General features: G+C 35.9%; 1 protein-coding gene across 3 annotated transcripts in view; it reads left to right on the top strand.

The window, feature by feature from the left end:
* Nucleotides 1-21,840, top strand: part of PRSS12 (serine protease 12) — an 80,118-nt gene that overhangs the window by 23,862 nt on the left and 34,416 nt on the right. For all 3 annotated transcript variants that reach the window (XM_058549964.1, XM_058549963.1, XM_058549962.1), the window contains 4 exons: nucleotides 7,513-7,691; nucleotides 9,764-9,905; nucleotides 12,744-12,940; nucleotides 20,088-20,229. In XM_058549964.1, the coding sequence (XP_058405947.1) occupies nucleotides 7,513-7,691; nucleotides 9,764-9,905; nucleotides 12,744-12,940; nucleotides 20,088-20,229 (660 nt within the window). The remainder of the gene's footprint in view (nucleotides 1-7,512; nucleotides 7,692-9,763; nucleotides 9,906-12,743; nucleotides 12,941-20,087; nucleotides 20,230-21,840) is intronic.

The raw sequence follows: 21,840 nt of genomic DNA, 5'->3' as shown, positions 1-21,840 counted from the left end.
TCTTTTATTTTACTGGTCATTAATTTTTAAATATATTTTATAAACTTTACCATCAAGATACCCTGGTACATGGAATTATTGAGCAGGAAAGAGACCTTACTTAACAGATGAGGAAGTTAGGCCTTCTGAGATTATCCAAAGCCGTGAAGTCACACTGTTAGTGAGAGCCAGAATCTTGAGATTTACGCTCCCAATGTAGGATTTTTTTCTTTCATGTTACACTATTTGCAGAATAACCGGGTGTTAATAAGAATAAATAGAAATATAGGGCTGAAAGAAATAGGGAAGTCAAGACGGAAGGCTAATTTCAGGAAGAAAATGATAATGAACATGTTTTGGATAGACTGTATCTGAGGTGCCGTAGGCACCGTATTGAAAATGCCCCAGGAGGCTGTAAGAAAGCAAAGTGTTCCAAAATCGGCTCCGTAGCCAGACAAGCTTTACCGTCTAGTGGTGGGGTAATGCTGTGCAAATTATTTAGCTTCTGGGCCTCAATTTCCTCATCTGTAAATTGGGGATAATAACATCATTGTTATTGTATAGAGGATTAAATGAGTTAATACATTTAAAGCTGTTAGACCAGTGCCTGGCACACAGTAAGCATTCAGTACACATCAGGTATTATTGGAGATGCCTCCATCTGGATTGTTTTCCAAAGAGAAATCTAGGATACTGATCATTAAAAAATGAGTTTTTTCATCCATAGGTTACAAGTATCACAAACTGATATTTGCAGTTCAACGACCAATCTTTTATAACCTAACAAATAATTATCTTGCACAATAGAATTGCCTAACTCTCTCCTGAGTTTATTCAAGGCAGTAGCTAAACCTGGAGACTGAGTTAGTCAGATGGTGCTATTTATCTGTCTTTTCCTATGAAAAAAACCACAAACTTTATATGAATATAATCTGCTTAGCTAAATAGGCTTAAGAATGTTTTCTATAAGGATTAGACACAGAATCAATTCAGTGTTTATTGAGGATTCCTGTTATGTAGGTCAAATAGCTTTATAGAAAATAATAACTCTGTATTATATCAGAGCACTCCTACTCCACAGATTTATTCTGTGGTCGGAGGGTAAAAAAGTAAGCAACACTGGGCGCCTTACCCAAATGAACTGCCAGGGCTGGTGTGCGATTAATTTCCATGAAGGAAGGATGGAGAACACACAGCTTATCAAATTCACGTAGCACCTAGTTGACTTTAACAGACCATGAGTTTTATGTTGCTTTCACCAGTACTATAAAATCTCTTTAAGGCAGAGTCATCAATTTCGTTGGTATTCCCCTGAAATCCAGCACAATCCAGGGAAATACTAGTGACTGGCTGAAGGAAGGTGTACGTATGTAAATATTATCTTCTTAATTTTGATAAACTCAAAAATTAGCTAAAAAACCTAGTTTGTGTTACATCATGGTTTCCTAGTTAATGTTTTCTTGTTTTCAAGTTTGTTGTATTAGTTTTTTTTCTGATTAGTTTATTTTTTTTAATTTTTTTTTTTAAAGATTTTATTTATTTATTTACTTTTTCCCCCCAAAGCCCTAGTAGATAGTTGTATGTCATAGCTGCACATCATTCTAGTTGCTGTATGTGGGACACGGCCTCAGCATGGCCGGAGAAGCGGTGCGTTGGTGCGCGCCCGGGATCCGAACCCGGGCCGCGAGTAGCGGAGCGCGCGCACTTAACCGCTAAGCCACAGGGCCGGCCCTGATTAGTTTACTTTAATTAAACATTTTTGTGATCATTAAAATAATATTGATAAACAATAGAAAGTATGGGGGCCTGGCATAGCAGTTAAGTTCGCACGTTCTGCTTGGGCAGCCTGGGTTTCGCCGGTTTAGATCCTAGGCGTGGACCTACTCACCGCTCATCAAGCCGTGCTGTGGCAGTGTCCCACATAGAAGAGCCTTATTTCTACAACTATGATACGCAACTATGCACTGGGGCTTTGGGGAGGAAAAAAAAAAGAGTGAGACTGGCAACAGATGTTAGCACAGGGCCAAACTTCCTCAACAACAACAACAAAAAACCTTAAAAAAAAGAAAACAATGCAAAGTATGGAAATGTATAAGGAAGAAAATAATGCACCCAAGTCGTGTTTTAAATTTATATTTTAACACAGACAACTTTGCCCAGAGCCATTATTCAGAGCTTCTATTCTCCCATCTTGTGTTCTCCCTGAAAGAAGGGATACAGTTCAGAAGCAATTAACCAGGCCTTTTGCCTTTTCCTAGGACCTCTATCACATAATCTTTAACATATTTGAAATACAGTAGTCCCCCCTTATCCACAGAGGATATGTTCCAAGACCCCCAGTGGATACCAGAAACTGCTGATAGTACAGAGCCCTATATCTACTATGTTAAAGGAAGGACTTTAGGGCTTCTCTTTGGCATATCCAAATTGCCACCATCACTTCTCTTGTGCTTTGTGGTCATTATTAAGTAAAATAGGGGTTACTTGAACACAAGCACTGATAACCTGACGGCTACTAAGTGGCTAACGGGCAGGTAGCGTATACAGTGTGGATACGTTGGACCAAAGGGATGATTTACGTCTTGGGTGGGATGAAGCAGGATGGTGAGATTTCATCATGCTGCTCAGAAGGAGTGCAATTTAAAACTTATGAATTGTTTATTTCTGGAATTTTCCATCTAATATTTTTGGGCTGCAGTTGACCTCAAGTAACTGAAACCGAGGAAAGGGAAACCTTGGCTAAGAGAGGACTACTGTACAATGCATTTCAGTTACCCTGCCCAGCCTATCTCGAGTCACTCCCAGCCAATGGATGATTTTCGAGTTGGTTTGTTATTTTTTCTTGGGAATAAAAAGCTTTTAGTGTGTATGTAACCTTTTAGCCTAAATATTGTATGAAATGACATTAATCTTTTAAATCTTTAAAAATGTGATAGGTAAGAATGCATTCTTATTGTTTTAATTTGACCATTGTGAGATTGAATATCATATCATATGGTCACTGGCCATTCCATATTTCTTCTTCTGTGAATAACCTGATCCTCTCCATCACCATATATATTTTTTTATGTTGGTTATTTTGTCTTTCATTGTTATTATTAATTTCTAGGCTTTTTTTTCTTTGATTGCTGTTACATGTTATAAATATTTCTTTCAGCTTGTTGGTTTGCCTTGTGATTCTGATTATGGTGTATTTTGTTATACAATAGTTTAAATTTATGTGTGGTTAAATTTAACTTTTTTAGTCTTTGCTTTCTGACTTCTGGGTTTCTTATTTTGCTCAGGAAATCCCCTTTCTCCCAAGGTTATAAGAACTATGTTCTTATTATTTTATTCTAGTAAATTTCCTCCCTCCCCCACTTCCTCCCTCCCTCCTTCTTTTCTTTCTTTCTGTCTTTCCATATTGGGGTCTTTAAACCACCTAGAATTTATTTATTTATTTTTGTTGTTGTTGTTGTTGCTTTGGTGAGGGAGATTGGCCCTGAGTTGACATCTGTGCCAATCGTCCTCTATTTTTTGTGTGTGGGACGCCACCACAGCATAGCTTGATGAGTGGTGTGTAGGTCCATGCCTGGGATCCAAACCCATGAACCCTGGCCGCCAAAGTGGAGCGCACAAACTTAACCACTACACCACCAGGCCAGCCCCTAGAATTTATTTTTTGTTTCTGTTATGAGTTTAGGATCACATTTTATATTCTCTGATATTGGTCCCTGATTTTCTTATAGCGCCTAATTCTGGCTCAATAAATTGTGCCCATTGAAATTTTCTTTAATAGATCTTTTTCTTTCCTAGCATTTATCCCAGGGCATAGATTCAAGGAGGCTGTTAATCTGCCTTTCTGCAAAGCTTTCCTATCTGGCTTCCCCATGACCTGTATCAGTCATCTTGCCTCCTCCTCCTCTGTGCTCCAGCTTTCAGTGTTCTCTAAATCAGTTTCCGTATTTGCTTTCATTCATCTTTCCTCTAGAGCAAGGATCAGCAAACTTTTTCTGTAAAGGGCTAGATACGAAGTATTTTAAACTTTGCATCTACTCAACTATGCCTTTGTAGTACAAAATTAGCCGTAGACAATAAATTGGGAATGAGTGTGGCTTTGTTCCAATAAAACCTTACTTCTGGACAGTGAAATTTAAATTTCATATGATTTTCGCATGTCAAAAATTATATTCTTGTTTTAGTTTTTTCCCAACTATTTATAAAATGTAAAAACCACTCTTAGCTATGGGCCATATAAAAACAGCTAATGTACCAAATTTGGCCCTCAGGTTGTGGTTTACTGACCTCTGCTCTGGAGCCACCAGCTTGGGCTTCTTTGCTCCCGTCCTGGATTCTCTCTTTTCAAAAAGGAGCCACAGGTCTCAGGCACACAGCTCCAAGCAGTTCCTTCTTCTTTAGACCAATATTAGTATATATATTCGTGTATTTAAAACAACTTCTTTCAGTTATTCAAGCCCTCCATTTCTGGGAATAACGCACAATCAATAAATGACTTTAGAGTTTTATTTTCAGTGGGTGTTACACTGTTCCCTTGTTCAATTTAGTGTAAATCTTGTATGAAAATATTCGATTTTGGAAGGGGATATCTCTTCCACTATGAGTAATTTTTAAAACATTTTACTTGTTTCACAGCCTTATAGATTACTATTGCAAGATCATTTGGGTATAAAAAATATTTTTCTGGGAGCATAAGTGCTGTCTTTGGAAAAAAGGTTTTGTTTCGGCCACTACAATTTTTTTGTTGTTGTTTGTAAACTACCTCATGTGCATTAAAACACTTGAAATTGTTTGCCTCTGATTGTCTATTGCTCTGCCTCAAGAATCCTGAGTTTAGTGATAAAAGTCATAGCTTAATGATCTTTTGGGCCATCATCTTATAATCCTTAATAAAAAACAACACATAGACTTGGCTGGTGTCTTGTAGGCTACAAATTACTTCCATAAATATATTCTTTAAAAAATTTCTTTAAAATAAATAAATAAAACATATTTACAACATTAAAAACAAAAAATGTTGAGATTTTAATTGATTCTTCCTCATCACTCGCCCAACTATATGATTTGGAGAATAGGGAAAACAAAAACTATGATGTTTAAACTAAATACCAAGTAGTTTTTAGATAAATTACTTAGCAGTGAAAAATATGTTATTCATCAACTGTTAGGAGGAAGCTTCTTAACAGTGCCAGAGGAGGGAAAGGGAACTACAGTTTAATTCTTACAGCCCTGCAAGGGAGTGATTATCATCCCTTTGTTCAAAAGAAGCATCTTAGGCCCAGAAGGTTTTAGTAATTTCCCCAAAGTAGCCCAGCGTGTTAAAGATGGAGTTAAGATTTGAACCTGAGGGCCTGTTCCCACATCTGCTTTTCCTCTTCAAAGATTTAGCTTGGAAAGAATAAGCCTTTTGACATCGTCCATAATATATGAACATTTATATATATCTCTTATACTCTTATGTAGGCATATAGACACACACTGAAACAACTGAAAACTTTATTTAAAAAAAAAATCCTATTAATTGAGCATTTATTCCTTCTTTCCAGAAGAGTAGAAATGGCTTTCTGTTCTGTTGTTATGTTTTCTCTTAGCAAAACAAGCAAATTCACTCACAAAATTATGTCGTTTTGGCAATATCCTTTGTGTTAGGACTTCTTTTTCTTTCTTTCACATTTGTCTAATTAGCTCTAAATATTAGTCTGTTTTTTTTTTTTTTTTGCTGAGGAAGACTGGCTCTGAGCTAACATCTATTGCCAATCCTCCTCCTTTTTTTTTTTCTCCAAAGCCCCAGTAGATAGCTGTATGTCATAGTTGCACATCCTTCTAGTTGCTGTATGTGGGACGCGGCCTCAGCATGGCCGGAGAAGCTGTGCGTCGGTGCGCGCCCGGGATCCGAACCCAGGCTGCCAGTAGCGGAGCGTGCGTACTTAACTGCTAAGCCACGGGGCCAGCCCTAGATATTAGTCTTTAATATTTGCTGGGGCAGACTTCTCAGAGTCCACTGTATGACAGATATCAGATAGTGATTCAAGTGTCTGGATTCTAAATTTTAAAATTTTAACTCCACCAAAATATCCTGCGTAAGCAACCTATTTTTCTTTTCCTCTCGGCTTCCTTCACACATCCTCCTGTAAACATGCCTGTATCCTTCCCCTTGGCACGCTCTCTGAATTTTAAACAGAAAGTGAGTCAGATGATAATGGAACAAGTATTTGCCTTAGTAGTATTTAAAGTGTTTAATTTTCTGATGTTTTGTTTTTTAGACGTGTTCTCCTAAAAAGAAACTTTCATACTATCTAGTAAAATTAGTCAAACAAGCTCCTCTTTAACCACAAAGTTGAGTATCCAAGACTTTACTATTACTGGGGTATTATAATCAGTTAGCAAACTTTTTTTCTTCAATATATTTTGATTGTAAATTCTCAGGATAGTTACAATGTTATGAGAAAAGGGCAACTAAAATAATGGGGAATAGATGTAGTATTACTGAAAAACAAAAGAAGACTATAAATGCTCTAACTTAAAAATTAAAAGGCTAAAAGGGGCTAAAAATGCAGTTTCTGAAGTCATTAATCATTTTGACAGCCAATCATGATCTTCTTCACTGAAATCTGGGGTTCCAGAATGTGGTATTACTTTGAATTGTAGGAGAAGTAAATTTAGTGCAAATTAAATTTGAGAAAAGAGATGTTTTAGTTAGAAATATGTTTGGCTGTGAGTCACAGAGAACTGGAAATAACAGTGGCTTAAACAAGACAAGAGTTTATTTTTCGCCCAAAAGATCAGAGGTTGCCAGCTCAAGGCTAGTCTGGTGGCTCTACAATCATCACGGTCCCTGGCTCTTGCTTGCTTGCAGTTCTGTTATTCTTAATATGGCACCTTATGGCCCAAGATAGCTTCTCAAGCTCCGGCCATCACTTCTGCCTTGTAGTCATCAGGAAGGAGGAAGTGGAACAAGGAGAATTCCTGGAAGTGACACATGACACTTCTACCTAAATTTCATTAATCAAAACTTAGTCAGCTAAAATGGGTGCAGTTTCAGTTTGGGATGATGAAAAAGTTCTGGAGAGGGATGGTGGTGATAGTTGTGCAACAATGTGAATGTACTTAATGCCACTGAATTGTACACTTGATAATGGTTAAAATGGTATATTTTTTGTTATGTGTATTTTACAACAAACAGATGTAGTCATCTAGAAGGAGAGGCTGGGAAATGTGGTTTTTATTCTGGACAGCTACTGCCCTCCCAAAAATCTGAAGTTCCATTACTAATGAAGAAAAGGAGGGTAAATATTGGCAATAACTAGCAGTCTTTGAAACATTTGTGATGGCCAGAAACATTTGTGATGGCCAAAATCATAAAGAGCAACAAACAAACAAACAAGAAATGCAGCAAGTCATGTGTGACCTATGGAGTGAATTGATAGGGGAAAATATGGATTAATCATAATTATACTTTGCCAGGGGCAAAAGAAATCAGTCAGACCAACCTTTGTTGTTGTCTAATCCAGAATTCTGATGTCCTTGTTTGATCAGTGGTATTGCCAAAGCATGGAATCAGGCATATTTTGGGGAAGGATCTGGCCCAGTAATGTTGGATGAAGTACGCTGCACTGGGAACGAGCTTTCTATTGAGCAGTGTCCAAAGAGTTCCTGGGGCGAGCATAACTGTGGCCATAAAGAAGATGCTGGAGTGTCCTGCACCCCTCTAACAGGTAAGAATTTCCCTCAGTAATCTACCAACTCTTGCCCCCAGCCACATTTGGGCTTACCTTTTCTTCTCTTCAATTTACATAATATTACTAAATGAGCACACAAATAAATCCCCCTAAACTAAACTAAACTAAATCTTCCTAAACTAAAAAAAACTAACAAAAATTATATATTAAAATGTTATTTTTTTCTTCATAGATATTTCTGAATTTTTTAATTTAAGGCTGTACAGTCCTGTAGAACTAGATTAGAAAATATGACTTTGTTGCAATATATAGTACCCAATAATCAAAATCAGTATGCAATGATACATTTTAGATATTAGGTATTATAATTATATATTTAGTCCATTCGTCTATTAACCTGTCTTGACTCTCAGAATGTGTTTATAGCTGGTAAACTGTGTTGATGGGATTGTTGATTAAAGCACACTATTAAACAAACCAAGTTAACTTTGCTATGCTCAATTTTCAAACTATTCCAAATCGCAGCATGCTTGTCAGGGTACGCCATGTGTTGTAAGAAGGGCATGTCTGAGTGCAAATGAGTGTGTGTGTGTGTATATACTTACACATTTTGGAGGACGAAGAGGGAAATGGACAGGCCAGAGAAGTTGGTCATGACAAGTCCATTGTTTCTATAGTAAAAAGAACTTGAAAAAAATTGGGGGTTTTTGTCAAAAGAAAAACTTACAGCCTATGAAATGCTAAAGGTACACATTTTTATTTACATACTTCTATACATGCTGTTGTTTTTATTAGCAGAATAACCTATTTATACACAATAGAAATACTATAAACTTTACACTAGATTTTAAGCCAGAGCACTTCATCTTCTTGAGTCCCCATTTCCTCCTCTTTCAAATAAGGACCGTCTTGTCGTGTTGCTGTCATGGTCTAAGGAGGTGATATGTGTAACAGTGCTTTACAGACAGTAAAGTACTATATTAATAAGTGATTCTGTTGCTAGGAGACCCTCATTTATTTATTTATTTATTTTTGGTGAGGAAGATCAGCCTTGAGCTAACATCCATGCTAATCCTCCTCTTTTTGCTGAGGAAGACCGGCTCTGAGCTAACATCTATTGCCAATCCTCCTCCTTTTTTTCCCCAAAGCCCCAGTAGATAGTTGTATGTCATAGTTGCACATCCTTCTAGTTGCTGTATGTGGGACGTGGCCTCAGCATGGCTGGAGAAGCGGTGCGTCTGTGCGCGCCCGGGATCCGAACCTGAGCCGCCGGTAGCAGAGCTCGGGCACTTAACCGCTAAGCCACGGGGCCGGCCCCGACCCTCATTTATTTTAAAAGATCCCAGAGATTCGTGAAAGGTATGACCTTTACCCAGGATTATTTATGTATTTCATTTGGGGGACGTTTGGATTATTTTGGATAGAAACAGCTTTTACATCTACTTTTTGGGGGATAAATTTATCATATTGTGTGTCTGCTTAGAAGCTGTTTACAGGATTCTCTGAGAGTTGATTATTCATTGAATTCATTAGATTCAAATTCAGATCTGTATTATCAGTAAAAGAACAAAGGTGAGACAGGTACCCCAGTTTTTTAAATTTATGAAGCCTAAGGAATAGTAAATGCATTGGCATGATAGATCACTCTTTAACCAGAATAGCTTTTTCTGTCTTCGTATTTCAATATTTTTTCACTTGCAGTTAAAATTTTGAACTATTTCCAAGTTAGTATGTTTTCTTACTCTTTAAATTTAAATGACTAGTATTGCTCAGACTTAAGAAGATTGAAGCTATAGGAAATTTCCCAAATATTATTTAATTCAGATAAATCTAAATAGCTACTTTGGAATTATATCAGAATATATTTTTCTTCTCACAAACCAGGAGTACAAATAAAAAAAGAAAGAATATTTTGTTAGGACAGATGTGTGTTCTGTCATACTTCAGAAACAGTCTAATGACCTTAGGTCATTGAGCACTGTCGTAAAATAAGTTTAACAAAATGCCTAGACCTGAATAGAGTGATATTGCTAGTGAAATTAAATGTTGTTCTAACTTTTTTTTGATAATTGATTTGCTTAGTCTCCTGTGTCTCCTTCTTATCACAGATGGGGTCATCAGACTTGCAGGTGGTAAAGGCAGCCGTGAGGGTCGCCTGGAGGTGTATTACAGGGGACGGTGGGGAACGGTCTGTGATGACGGCTGGACTGAGCTGAATACCTATGTTGTTTGCCGGCAGCTGGGATTTAAGTAAGGTCCATTGATATGAGGCAGCTACATGCCAAATTATATTTTTAAAAGTTTCATTTTGTAATCCTTACTTGTAATTTCTATAATACTAAAAATACATTTTCTCTATCATCTATCTACCAGTCTTATCTACCCACCTACCTATCTATCTATATGTGGAAGTACAACAATAAAAATAATATTTTCTTTGAGCATATCTTGCCATTTATCTCATTTACCTTTCCTGCCACCACCCCTCTTCTTAAATAATTGGTTGGAGCCATGGGCGACTTTTGGGTCCCTTTGTATCTATTCAAGTAAGACTGTATACTCTGAATGCTTAGTTTTATTCTCACGCATCACTACTATTGGATGTTGTTAGTTCTGACGACATTGTGTCTAAAATTGCAGAGAAGTCCAGTGTCAAATGCTTTGGTATTACATTATTCCCTTTCTCAGAATGTGGTGATAATTATCACTTTTATTTGAGAAAAACAGACTTCTTGTCATGAGATGGCCCTTAGAACTCACCCTTGACCTCACTCTCTGTAAGGCTGAGTATCACACTTAGGGCGATATATTTCATGTCACACACATAATGCATTCCAGAGTAAAGACTTAAGTTGGTTGAAGTAACCGCAAATGATCCCTTTGAGCTAATATTTGAATGAAGCCCATTAATGCCTATTCTTTCTTGTTTTCCTCATTTCTATGTCATACTTGAAGTAATTTTCTCATGCTTGAAAAAATTGGCAAAATTACTTTATTTCAGCTTGAGTTAGAGCTAATTACTGATATTCATTAAACCTTTAAAATATACTTTTATTCAAGCTAGGTGTGGCCATGTTTAACATATATTTTTAAATTTGTAAAAGTAATATAAAATATTAGAGAAATTTTGGAAAAGAAAGAAAATAAAAAATTACCCATAATTTTTCCATTTTTATACCATCATTATTATAACTTCTGTGTATAATTTTATAATAGGTCTGGTATTAGATATATAATTTTTGTATCCACATTTTTTTATCTTTATATTACAACTGTCATAATTTTTTATGATAACATAATATCCATTGTTATGTTTATACCATAGTTTACTTAATATTTAGGTTAGTTTAATTTTTCTTGTTATAAATAACGATGTCATGAAGATATAAAGTCCCCAATATTTTGAATTTTCTTGGGCAGTGACATTATAATTATCAGGCCAAGGGGTATGACATACCAGCCAAATAAATATTGATGTTTAATTAATAAGAATTACTTAATAAATGCTATTTCATCTTTAAGTGAATCTCTGTTAGACTGAGAACTGTATCCTGTTTTCACAGATTTAGAAAGACTCAGAAATACTATTATTTACTATTCTTATATTTTCCCTTATTAATGAAAACAATTGAGTGACAATGATTTTTTCTCCATGTTTTATTTCTTTTGTTTCACAAATACATTCAGTTTTTCTTGCATATACAGAGCGTCAGAACTTAATGGTTCTAAAAATGTTCTCAATAATATTTGTTACAAGTTCTAAATAATTGTGTTAGGTGGGAGAATAGGCATGTGCTACATTTACTTTTTAGTTTACAGGGGAATTTCTGAAAGAGAATAATCTTTTGGAATGAGAAACAGGGTGAACTCTGGGTTTCTTTGTATGAATGAAATCCCAAAGTAAAATGACCTCTTGTTATCTGTTCTGTAGTTGATATGGACAGATGGTAATCAGATTGATGCATTTTGTGGAAAAATGGTATAAGTTGAAAGTAATAGCAATATGGGATTTAGGTTAATTACTTCTCTAACTGAAGACTTGATTAGTCAGCAAAATAGCAGAAGTCTTAGAAGGATTAATTAAAAGTTGTATTGTTTTAATTTATTAAAATGTTCATCTTGTTAAGTAAATTAAATAAATAAGTACATAGGAAAATTCATGCCAGACAGAAAGATCTCTTCATATTCTTAGTACAGAAATAATAAAAACATCCGGTGAGGGAAGCTATTGACATAAAATTCATGAGTAAGAGTTTAATTACATAGACTCTTAGAACTGAGAGACACCTTAAAGATCTTTCAGCTCAGTGATTTCTGGAGGTTTGCATTTTACACAACAAAAGAAAACAAAATTGGGGGGAGGATGAATGAAGGTGCAGGCTGACTTAGTTACTAATTTCTTATTTTGCAGATCTTTCCTGTTTATACAGCATATGTATTTCCTATAATATATTTAGGTTTTTTGGTAGTGTGGTGTAACAAATAAAGTCAATTGGAACACAAATATACTTTATAAAAATTTTTAAAATCAAATTTAGCATTATGAAATGCTAAGAACATTGTCATTATTCTGATTTTGGTGGGCAGAAATCTAAGTTTCATCATAGATTGGGTATGGTGCTTGAGGACTCACTGAACTAATTCACACTTTTTATTTTGATGGAGAGGTTCCCAAGAGGCCTAGAGAAGCTGGTGAAATCAGACGAGCTCGGTGGCTCATCAGAGGCCGATACAGGACCAGTGTTCTCACTTTCTGGTTCACAGTGTTATTTCTCATGGTCAGGAATTTGAGGTTTATCTTTTTGTCTGCATTCTCTCTGGTTGGTGAGTTAAATTGTAGGCAAAATGTAGACAAGAATGCATGGGGGAAAAAGGATTACCCATTGAATCAACTGAAAACTGTTAAGATGATCAAAATGTGTGATGGAGCAAACACTGCTCTTAGAACCGAGTCTTCAAAATAGGAGAAAGAACAAATGCTTATCCTCTGAAGTCATGACACTTAATTAGGTTGTTTATTTTATGTTTTGTGGTTCCTTGAAACAAGGAACAGCAGTTCAATGCACAGTGTTTATTTTATTGCCACAGATATGGCAAACAAGCCTCTGCAAACCACTTTGAGGAAAGCACAGGGCCCATATGGTTGGATGACGTCAGCTGCTCAGGAAAGGAGACCAGTGTCCTTCAGTGTTCCCGGAGACTGTGGGGAAGGCACGACTGCAGCCATCGAGAAGATGTCGGCATTGCCTGCCACCCCAGCAGCGATGGACACAGACTCTCTCTGGGTGAGGACTGGCCACAGCTCTCAAGTACCCATAAGTCAGTAGCCACTGCACCTCTATTCACTGGTCCAGAATGTAAAGCATTTCTTATCGTTGGCTTTTTTTGGGTCTGTTTCCCATAATGCTCTAATTTTCAGTAATTTGCATTCAGATAAAAATAATCTTTTAAGTCTTTCCACTAATGTTATAAAATTTCTCCTTCTAAAGTTATTTTTCTTTACCTAGAAGCCTAAGTTCCTCACTAAAAATGTTTATAATCCTGTGTATCTGAAAGAACGAGTAAAGAAGCTTCGATGTCCATTCCCCTACTCATTAGTCATTCCCCTACTCACCTATACTAAGTCTCATTTACCTTGAATTCTAATGAACTATTGAGATGGGATTTTTAAAAAAAAGCAAAAACAGAACAAAACAATAGCTCCCTCCCATATCTCCCATGATTCATTGATTCTTTAGCTGTAAGATCTTGTCAGTCACTGGTCACCAGCCATCTATTGCTCTTTCCCATACCCTGTTACTCTAGAAACCCGTTAAGGATTTTAACTGCTCCTCAAGTCCAAATTTCTTCAGACTTGTAGTGGATAAGAGGTAACTAGCTCATCTAACAGTCTTGAAATATTTATGGATAAAGATCCTCTTATGGGCAGAAGGCAGCTACATATCCTTGACAGACTCAGCGTCTGACGAGGAGGGCAGAATAAATAGGAATGAAAAATATAGAGGGAGATATTCAAAAAGACTTGGCAGGACACTACCACAGCTCTGTTATATATCTATGCATATATTTTTTGGTGAATAGATGTTAAAATAACCACAAGTGACCCTTTTCACCTCAGGTTTGAATCAACCCCTTTCGTTTCTTCCTGTTTTGAGACTGTGAAACTTAAATCTTCATGTTATAAAATAATAGAACTTGTTGAATCCCACAGTATTAACCACATAGTTTGTCAAAGTATATGGTTGATCCCTCATTGTACTCCGTGAGATCTTAGTGACTCGCTGCACTATTCTAGCATTATACCAAGTAGAAAAAATACAACATTTACTCCATCCCTTATAGGTCGTATTTCTAATTTTGTTTCTTTTCATTTGTTCTCCTCCTTTGCTCCCTTCTCCTTATGGAGGATTTACGATCCTCCTGGGATAATTATGTGATGAATGATTGCATGTGGTTGGGGGAGATAGAACCTGTTTGCTACAAATGGATCATTTCAGCCCCAGATAGCAGGTCTTTGGATCACGGAGCGATCTATTCAGGCACCCTCCATCAGTCCTCCAGGTGACGAAATACTATAAATACCATACAAAATATTATAATCTGAGTTCTCTAAAGGCCTTGTGGTTAAATATATCCATATGGTTAGGGCAACCAGTCTTTTCAGTTCTCCTGAAAATCTTTTTAATTCTAGGATTCTACTTATATTTTTTAAAAATTTAAAAAGCTGACGGTGATAATTATTAATAAAATATGTGATCATTATTATGAATCTCTAAGGTCCTAATTTTGGTAGTATGCCTATTAACTATTCATTTGTCCAAAGAACATTATGTTGGAGCCAAATATCTTTTTGGAATAGAATCATATTACCATTTATTCATCCAAAGCGATCATGACTTTCCTACTTATCAAAAAGGCTGCATATTTAAAAGAGAAGCTTAGAGAAGAAGATCATGGAATACTGATATAAACAACAGCATTTAAGAAACAATTAAAATTTTTTTACTTCTTTGGCACCATAATAATGAGCTGTTGGACTATTACTGTTTTCAACTATTTGAAAAGTAACTTGAGGACCTTAACTTTAAATGTGAATGAAACTGTTCTCAAAATTAGTAGTAGTTCAATAGACACTTTTATTTATTTATTTATTTATTTATTTATTTATTTATTTTTTTGTGCGGAAGATCAGCCCTGAGCTAACATCCATGCTAATCCTCCTCTTTTTGCTGAGGAAGACCAGCTCTGAGCTAACATCTATTGCCAATCCTCCTCCTCTTTTTTTTTTTCCCCAAAGCCCCAGTAGATAGTTGTATGTCATAGTTGCACATCCTTCTAGTTGCTGTATGTGGGACGAGGCCTCAGCATGGCCGGAGAAGTGGTGCGTCGGTGCGCGCCTGGGATCCGAACCCGGGCCGCCAGTAGCAGAGCGCGAGCACTTAACTGCTAAGCCACGGGGCCGGCCCCCAATAGACACTTTGTATATTTGGGTCTGTGGTGGATGGATTGCTCAAAGACAATATTCTAGGTCAATAGAAGTAATTCTCCTAAGAATGTAGTTAATCCCTACGTGAATTGAAGGAAATTTGTGGGATGGTAAATATGTGGATTTGTCATTTTTATGTTGCATTAATTCTAAAATTATTTATATTTCATTGATTCTAAAATTCAGAGTATTAAATCCTAGCAGAAATTTCTTTCACAGTGAGATTTCTCTTACTCAATTTTACAGTATAAATTTTGACTTTTCATTTATATTTATGCCAGGTATTATCTTTCTTCTAGGAAAAATAATATTTTCTAAAAATAATGTATTAAATCAATTTACAGGAAAATTGAAATCAAAGTTTGAGATATATAATTCAAGATACTGTATACCCACAGGACTGTTTAGTTTTCCCAGGCATTTTGTATATATTTAAGATTTTAGATATAAAACATTTATATTATTACTGCCATAACAAAAAGAACTCAAATAGTGAGGTGGTATGATAGAATGGCTTTTGTCATCCAATTTCCCTTCAAGCATTGAAAATCCAACTATTTTTTAAAATGAATCGCTATAAAGAATCCACCAGAAAACTTTTAGAAGTAATAAACGAATACGGTAAAGTTGCAGGATACAAAATCAACATACAAAAATCAGTTGCATTTCTATACACTAACAACAAAGTAGCAGAAAGAGAAATTAAGAATACAATCCCATTTACAGTTGCAACAAAAAGAATAAAATACCTAGGAATAAACTTAACCAAAGAGGTGAAAGATCTGTACACCGAAAACTACAAAACATTGCTGAAAGAAATCGAAGAAGACACAAAGAAATGGAAAGATATTCTGTGCTCTTGGATTGGAAGAATTAACATAGTTAAGATGTCCATACTTCCTAAAGCAATCTATAGATTCAATGCAATCCCTATCAAAGTTCCAACAACATCTTTCACAGAAATAGAACAAACAATCCTAAAATTTATATGGAACAACAAAAGACCCCGAACAGGGCCGGCCCCGTGGCTTAGTGGTTAAGTGCGCGTGCTCCGCTGCTGGCAGCCCGGGTTCGGATCCCGGGCGCACACCGACGTGCCGCTTCTCTGGCCATGCTGAGGCCTCGTCCCACATGCAGCAACTAGAGGGAAGTGCAGCTATGACATACAACTATCTACTGGGGCTTTGGAGTAAAGACAAATAAATAAATAAAATTAAAAAAAAAAAAAAAAAGACTCCCAACAGTTAAAGGAATCCTGAGAAAAAGAACAAAGCTGGAGGTATCACACTCCCTGATTTCAAAATATACTACAAAGCTATAGTAACCAAAACAGCATGGTACTGGCACAAAAACAGACACACAGATCAATGAAATAGAATCGAAAGCCCAGAAATAAACCCACACATCTATGGACAGCTAATCTTTGACAAAGGAGCCAAGAACATACAATGGAGAAAAAAAAGTCTCTTCAATAAATGGTGTTGGGAAAACTGGACAGCTACATGCCAAAAAATGAAAGTAGACCCTTACCTTACACCATACACAAAAATTAACTCCAAATGGATTAAAGACTTGAATGTAAGACCTGAAACTATGAAACTTCTAGAAGAAAACATAGGCAGTACATTCTTCGACATCGGTCTTAGCAACATATTTTCAAGCACCATGTCTCACCGGGCAAGAGAAACAATAGAAAAAATAAACAAATGGGACTACATAAAACTAAAAACCTTCTGCACAGCAAAGGAAACCATCAACAAAACGAAAAGACAACCTAACAATTGGGAGAAGATATTTGCAAACCATACATCTGATAAGAGGTTAATCTCCAAAATATATAAAGAACTCATGCATCTCAACAACAAAAAAACTAACAACCCAATTAAAAAATGGGCAAAATATCTGAACAGACATTTCTCCAAAGAAGATATACAGATGGCCAACAGACACGTGAAAAGATGTTCAAAATCATTAACTATCAGGGAAATGCAAATCAAAACTACAATGAGATATCACCTGACGCCCGTCAGAATGGCTATAATTAACAAGACAGGAAACAACAAGTGTTGGAGAGGATGTGGAGAGAAGAGAACTCTCATACACTGCTGGTGGGAGTGCAAACTGGTGCAGCAACTATGGAAAACAGTATGGAGATTCCTCAAAAAATCAAGGATAGAACTACCATATGATCCAGCTATTCTACTGCTGGGTATTTATCCAAAGAACTTGAAAACACCAATGCGTAAAGATACATGCACCCCTGTGTTCATTGCAGCGTTATTCACAATAGCCAAGATTTGGAAGCAACCTAAGTGCCCATCAAGGGACAAATGGATAAAGAAGATGTGGTATATATACACAATGGAATACTACTCAGCCATAAGAAACGATGAAATCCAGGCATTTGTGACAACATGGATGGACATTGAGGGTATTATGCAAAGTGAAATAAGTCAGAGGGAGAAGGTCAAATACCGTATGATTTCCTTCATTAAGTAGTAGATAATAACAACAATAAACAAACACATAGAGACAGAGATTGGATTGGTGGTTACCAGAGGGGAAGGGGGGAGGGAGGAGGGCGAAAGGGATAATTCGGCACATGTGTGTGGAGATGGGTTGTAATTAGTATTTTGGTGGTGAACATGATGTAATCTATGCAGAAATAGAAGTATAATGATGTACACCTGAAATTTATACAATGTTATAAACCAATGTTATAAACTGCAATAAACAAAAAAAATAAAATAAATAAAATAAAATAAAATAAAATGAATGGCTAAAATTAGGTTCAGAAATATTGTACACGTTATTTTACAAAGCATGCAACTTAGGCTTTAAAAAGACTTCATCATTTTTATTTTTATGGTATATGAAAAACTGCCCATAAAAAAAGTAAGATGCAATGTGGAGATCTAATTCCATGTGCATATGTTTTCTTAATTTTGAACCAAAGATCCAAAAATGTAAAAATTGAAAACTTTAAGGAAAGATTTTTATCTGTTTGGATTTTTTTTTCTTTGAGGATCACTTTTCACCTTATTCCTTTTACAAGGAACCCCACAATTTCAGATACATTAATAAGAAATGTAAAGTTTCAACTACACTGAGTTTTGTGACATAGCTAAACCCCCAAGTACTTTTTAGCTGATTGTAAACGGTGCATAGAGTAGACACTCCATAAACACTTGTTGATTTTCACTTTGCTATGCTGACTCTACGATGATGCCTGTCCCACGAAGTGCGTATGATCAGGACAGAAACTAGAGAGCCCACACTCTAGGGGGTAACAAAGAAGGATGGAGAAGTAAAATGGATCAGAAGAATCAGAGTAGGATGTGTCCGTCTTGCCGACAGTATTTTCTTTCAGTTAACAAATGTCAATCTAATAATTTCAGTTGGTTTAAACATATATGTAAACTGGGATTTTGTTCATTAGCTGCCTGCTCTACCTCCCTAGTTCCGAAATTTCACCATGCTTCATTGTATTCCCTAAATCCTTACCAGTAACTCTTAGGGGCCCTGAAGCTGCAGACCCTTCTAGTAACTAGGTAATCTAAAGTATGTATATTAGTGTGCTTGGGCCACTGTAACCAAGTACCACAGACTGGGTGACTTAAACAACAGATATTTATTGTCTCACAGTTCTGAAGTCCAAAATCAAAGTGTTGGCAGGATTAGTTCTTTCTGAGAGTTGTGAGGGAAGGATCTGTTCTAGGCCTCTCTCCTTGGCTTGTAGATGGCCATCTTCTCCATATGTCTCTTCATATAATTTTCCCTCTGTGTATCTCTGTAACCAAATTTCCCCTTTTTATAAGGACACCAGTCATACTGCATTAGGGCCCACTGTAGCAACCTCACAATTCAACCCATGACAGTATGCAAGCTACAGTGAAGGCTTTCAATTAAACACCACCGTATTTATTGGTGTTGATAGAGATATGTGAAACTCTACAAATCACTTCATTTGCATAACTTAAATAAACCTCAATTTGCTAGAGATCAGTTTCTCAACTTTTTTTTAATATAATGACTTTTATTTATTTTTTAATTATTATTATGTTTTATTTCCTAGCTTCAGCATTTTTTTAAATTGAGGTATAATTGATGTATAACATTATATTAGTTTTAGGTGTACAACATAATGATTTGATATTTGTTGACATTGTAAAATGATCACCACAATAAATCTAATTAATATCTGTCACGTTACATAGTTAACAAAATTTTTTTTTTCTTGTGATGAGAACTTTTAAGATCTACTCTGTTAGCAATTTTCAAATATGCAGTATGGTATTATTAGCTATAATCACCATGCTGTACATTACCTCCCCATTCAACTTTTAAATCTTAGTAATTTTTATGATTTAAGCCCTTCCTTTGGAATCCTTCCTTTGGAATCAATAGTCAATAGGAAGCCTGCGATGGAAATTGTCCTTGTTAGCTCCCTTCCTTTTTTTTCCACTGTTACCTATGCATGCCAAGGGTATATCTGTTTATGTCTGCCTAAAAATCTAAGCTTTGGAGTATAAATTTCTGCCTATGTTCAAAGATAAATGAACAGATATGAGCCAAAAATGGGTCTAAGTAAACATCTTTTACTATTTAGAAGTTAGTGGTAATAAAACCATTCACAATTTTACAGTGCTATTTGCTCATTCATTCAGCAAACAGCTATTGCATGTCCTCTATATGCCAGGCACTGTTCCAAGTGCTAGGAATACAGAGTTGAGCAAGTGAGCTCTCTGCTTCAAGGCTTCAAGATGCTGCAAAAGTAGATACAGTTTTTTATTGATATCTCCTCTCTTTCTTTCTCTCTTGTATTGCCCAGATGATTTTATGGTTGATTTAAAAAATGAATTGTGTTTTATAAAGTCTCTCATGCTTTTGCTTTAACATCAGTTTACTTGTTTTGGCTTTTCTAATACTTTTGAATCATGACTTAGGTTTTCCCATTAGACTGATGGATGGAGAAAATAAGAAAGAAGGACGAGTGGAGGTTTTTATCAACGGCCAGTGGGGAACTATTTGTGATGATGGGTGGACTGATAAGGATGCAGCTGTGATCTGTCGCCAGCTTGGCTACAAGTAAGGAAAACCTAATTATTTGGATGGTTACTTGATACACATTTCTGACTTTTTAGACCTGTTCTAATGAGTTATTTCTTACCTAAAATTAATTTTTGTGATGCAGTTGAAAATACTGACAGCATACTTATTTGATTCAGATTTATAAAGAAATACTAAGTAGCATCTACTTAAGTATTTCTGTTCTCTCACAAGAAATATATATTGCGTTACATAAGAAATGTAGCTTTTATCTAACAGCCAATAGTCTAATAACTCTTGACTATTCATAATACTGCTTCTATCAGGCAAAGGTGTTAACCTTTTCTCTGTCATTTATGTTTCAACGTTGTAGCCTCTTAAGAGACTCTAGAGTTATTGAAATTGTGGTTGGTTCTCATTCACAGTGGTTGTGTTCTCTAAAGTGAACGGTGAACACTGAATTAGCAAATATTGAGCCACTGCTTCTAGGGCTGAGGTTGAACAAGGCGATGCTCTGCCTTCTTCCTTTAGCTCTGATCCTTTTTGTGGTCTATTAGTACCTTTTTTCCCCTCGTTTTTGTGCTGTTTTGTTGGTGATTTTTGTTTAAAATGGCCCCTAAGCATAGTGTTAGCGTTCCTAAGAACAAGAAGGCTGTGATGTGTCTTATGGAGAAAATACATGTATTATATAGGCTTCGTTTAGGCATGAGTTATGGTGCGAAAAACGTGGCACTAAATAGACTGGAAAAAGGACACTTGTTCACAGTTTGAGAGCTGAAATCAAAAGACAGATCATCTTCTTCTGAGACCTCAACTGGGCAACTCAAATCTTTGGAGACTTTGCACATGTCTATAAACGACTATGAAAGCACAGCAAGTATTGATTTTGGAGTTACAAATATATAGAACGTGTTACAATTTAGAGGGTTATGAAATTTAAGCTCATACAAATTGCCTAGCTCATAGTAGATTACTAATAGTGGTTCGGATTTTAAAATATATCATTAATTATACATTTATGTGTATCTTAAATATGGATAAATGTAACTGGTTATTCCTATACAGAATACATTTTCATTTTTAAAAGTATTCCTATTTTAATAAAAGTTCAAATGTTTTATTCTAAAGTCTTAATTCAGAATTTGTTTTTGGCTACTCAGACACTACTTCCATTCATTGCTCAGTTTTGGACCTAGTTGCGATTCCAATAATTTTATGGTCAGTGGGTCCATTATTTGTAACATAGATTTTCAGTATTCGAACTTGGTGTGTGATATAGATTTTCAGCTTTCAAAATATGGGATGGTAGAGGAAGTTAGGAAGAATCTACATTAGACGCCTGGGTGAATTTAGTCAACGATTTAAGATTCCTTTACTCCCACTACGTTTCTAACACTCCTTCCCCCATTTGGAAAAAAAATTATATTCTTACATTACATTCCCAGTGAATTTCCTTATCAAAAATCAGCCATTAAAGTATATTGTTTTCTTGGCCATACTTAATTTTTTTGATAGAGGTGATCCAGGAAACCTAGTATTACCTTTGGAAATATAAAGGGAAATATAAAGGGAAAGATCAAATTTGATCCTCGAATTGTGTGTCTAAGCCAAGTTCAAGAAGGGAAAACATTCGTAAGCATATCCATCAAT

Source organism: Diceros bicornis, chromosome 11, assembly GCF_020826845.1.
Source record: "Diceros bicornis minor isolate mBicDic1 chromosome 11, mDicBic1.mat.cur, whole genome shotgun sequence".
Classification (NCBI taxonomy): Eukaryota; Metazoa; Chordata; class Mammalia; order Perissodactyla; family Rhinocerotidae; genus Diceros; species Diceros bicornis.
The sequence above is the reverse complement of the archived record's forward strand: the minus strand, read 5'-3'. Positions and strand labels throughout refer to the sequence as shown.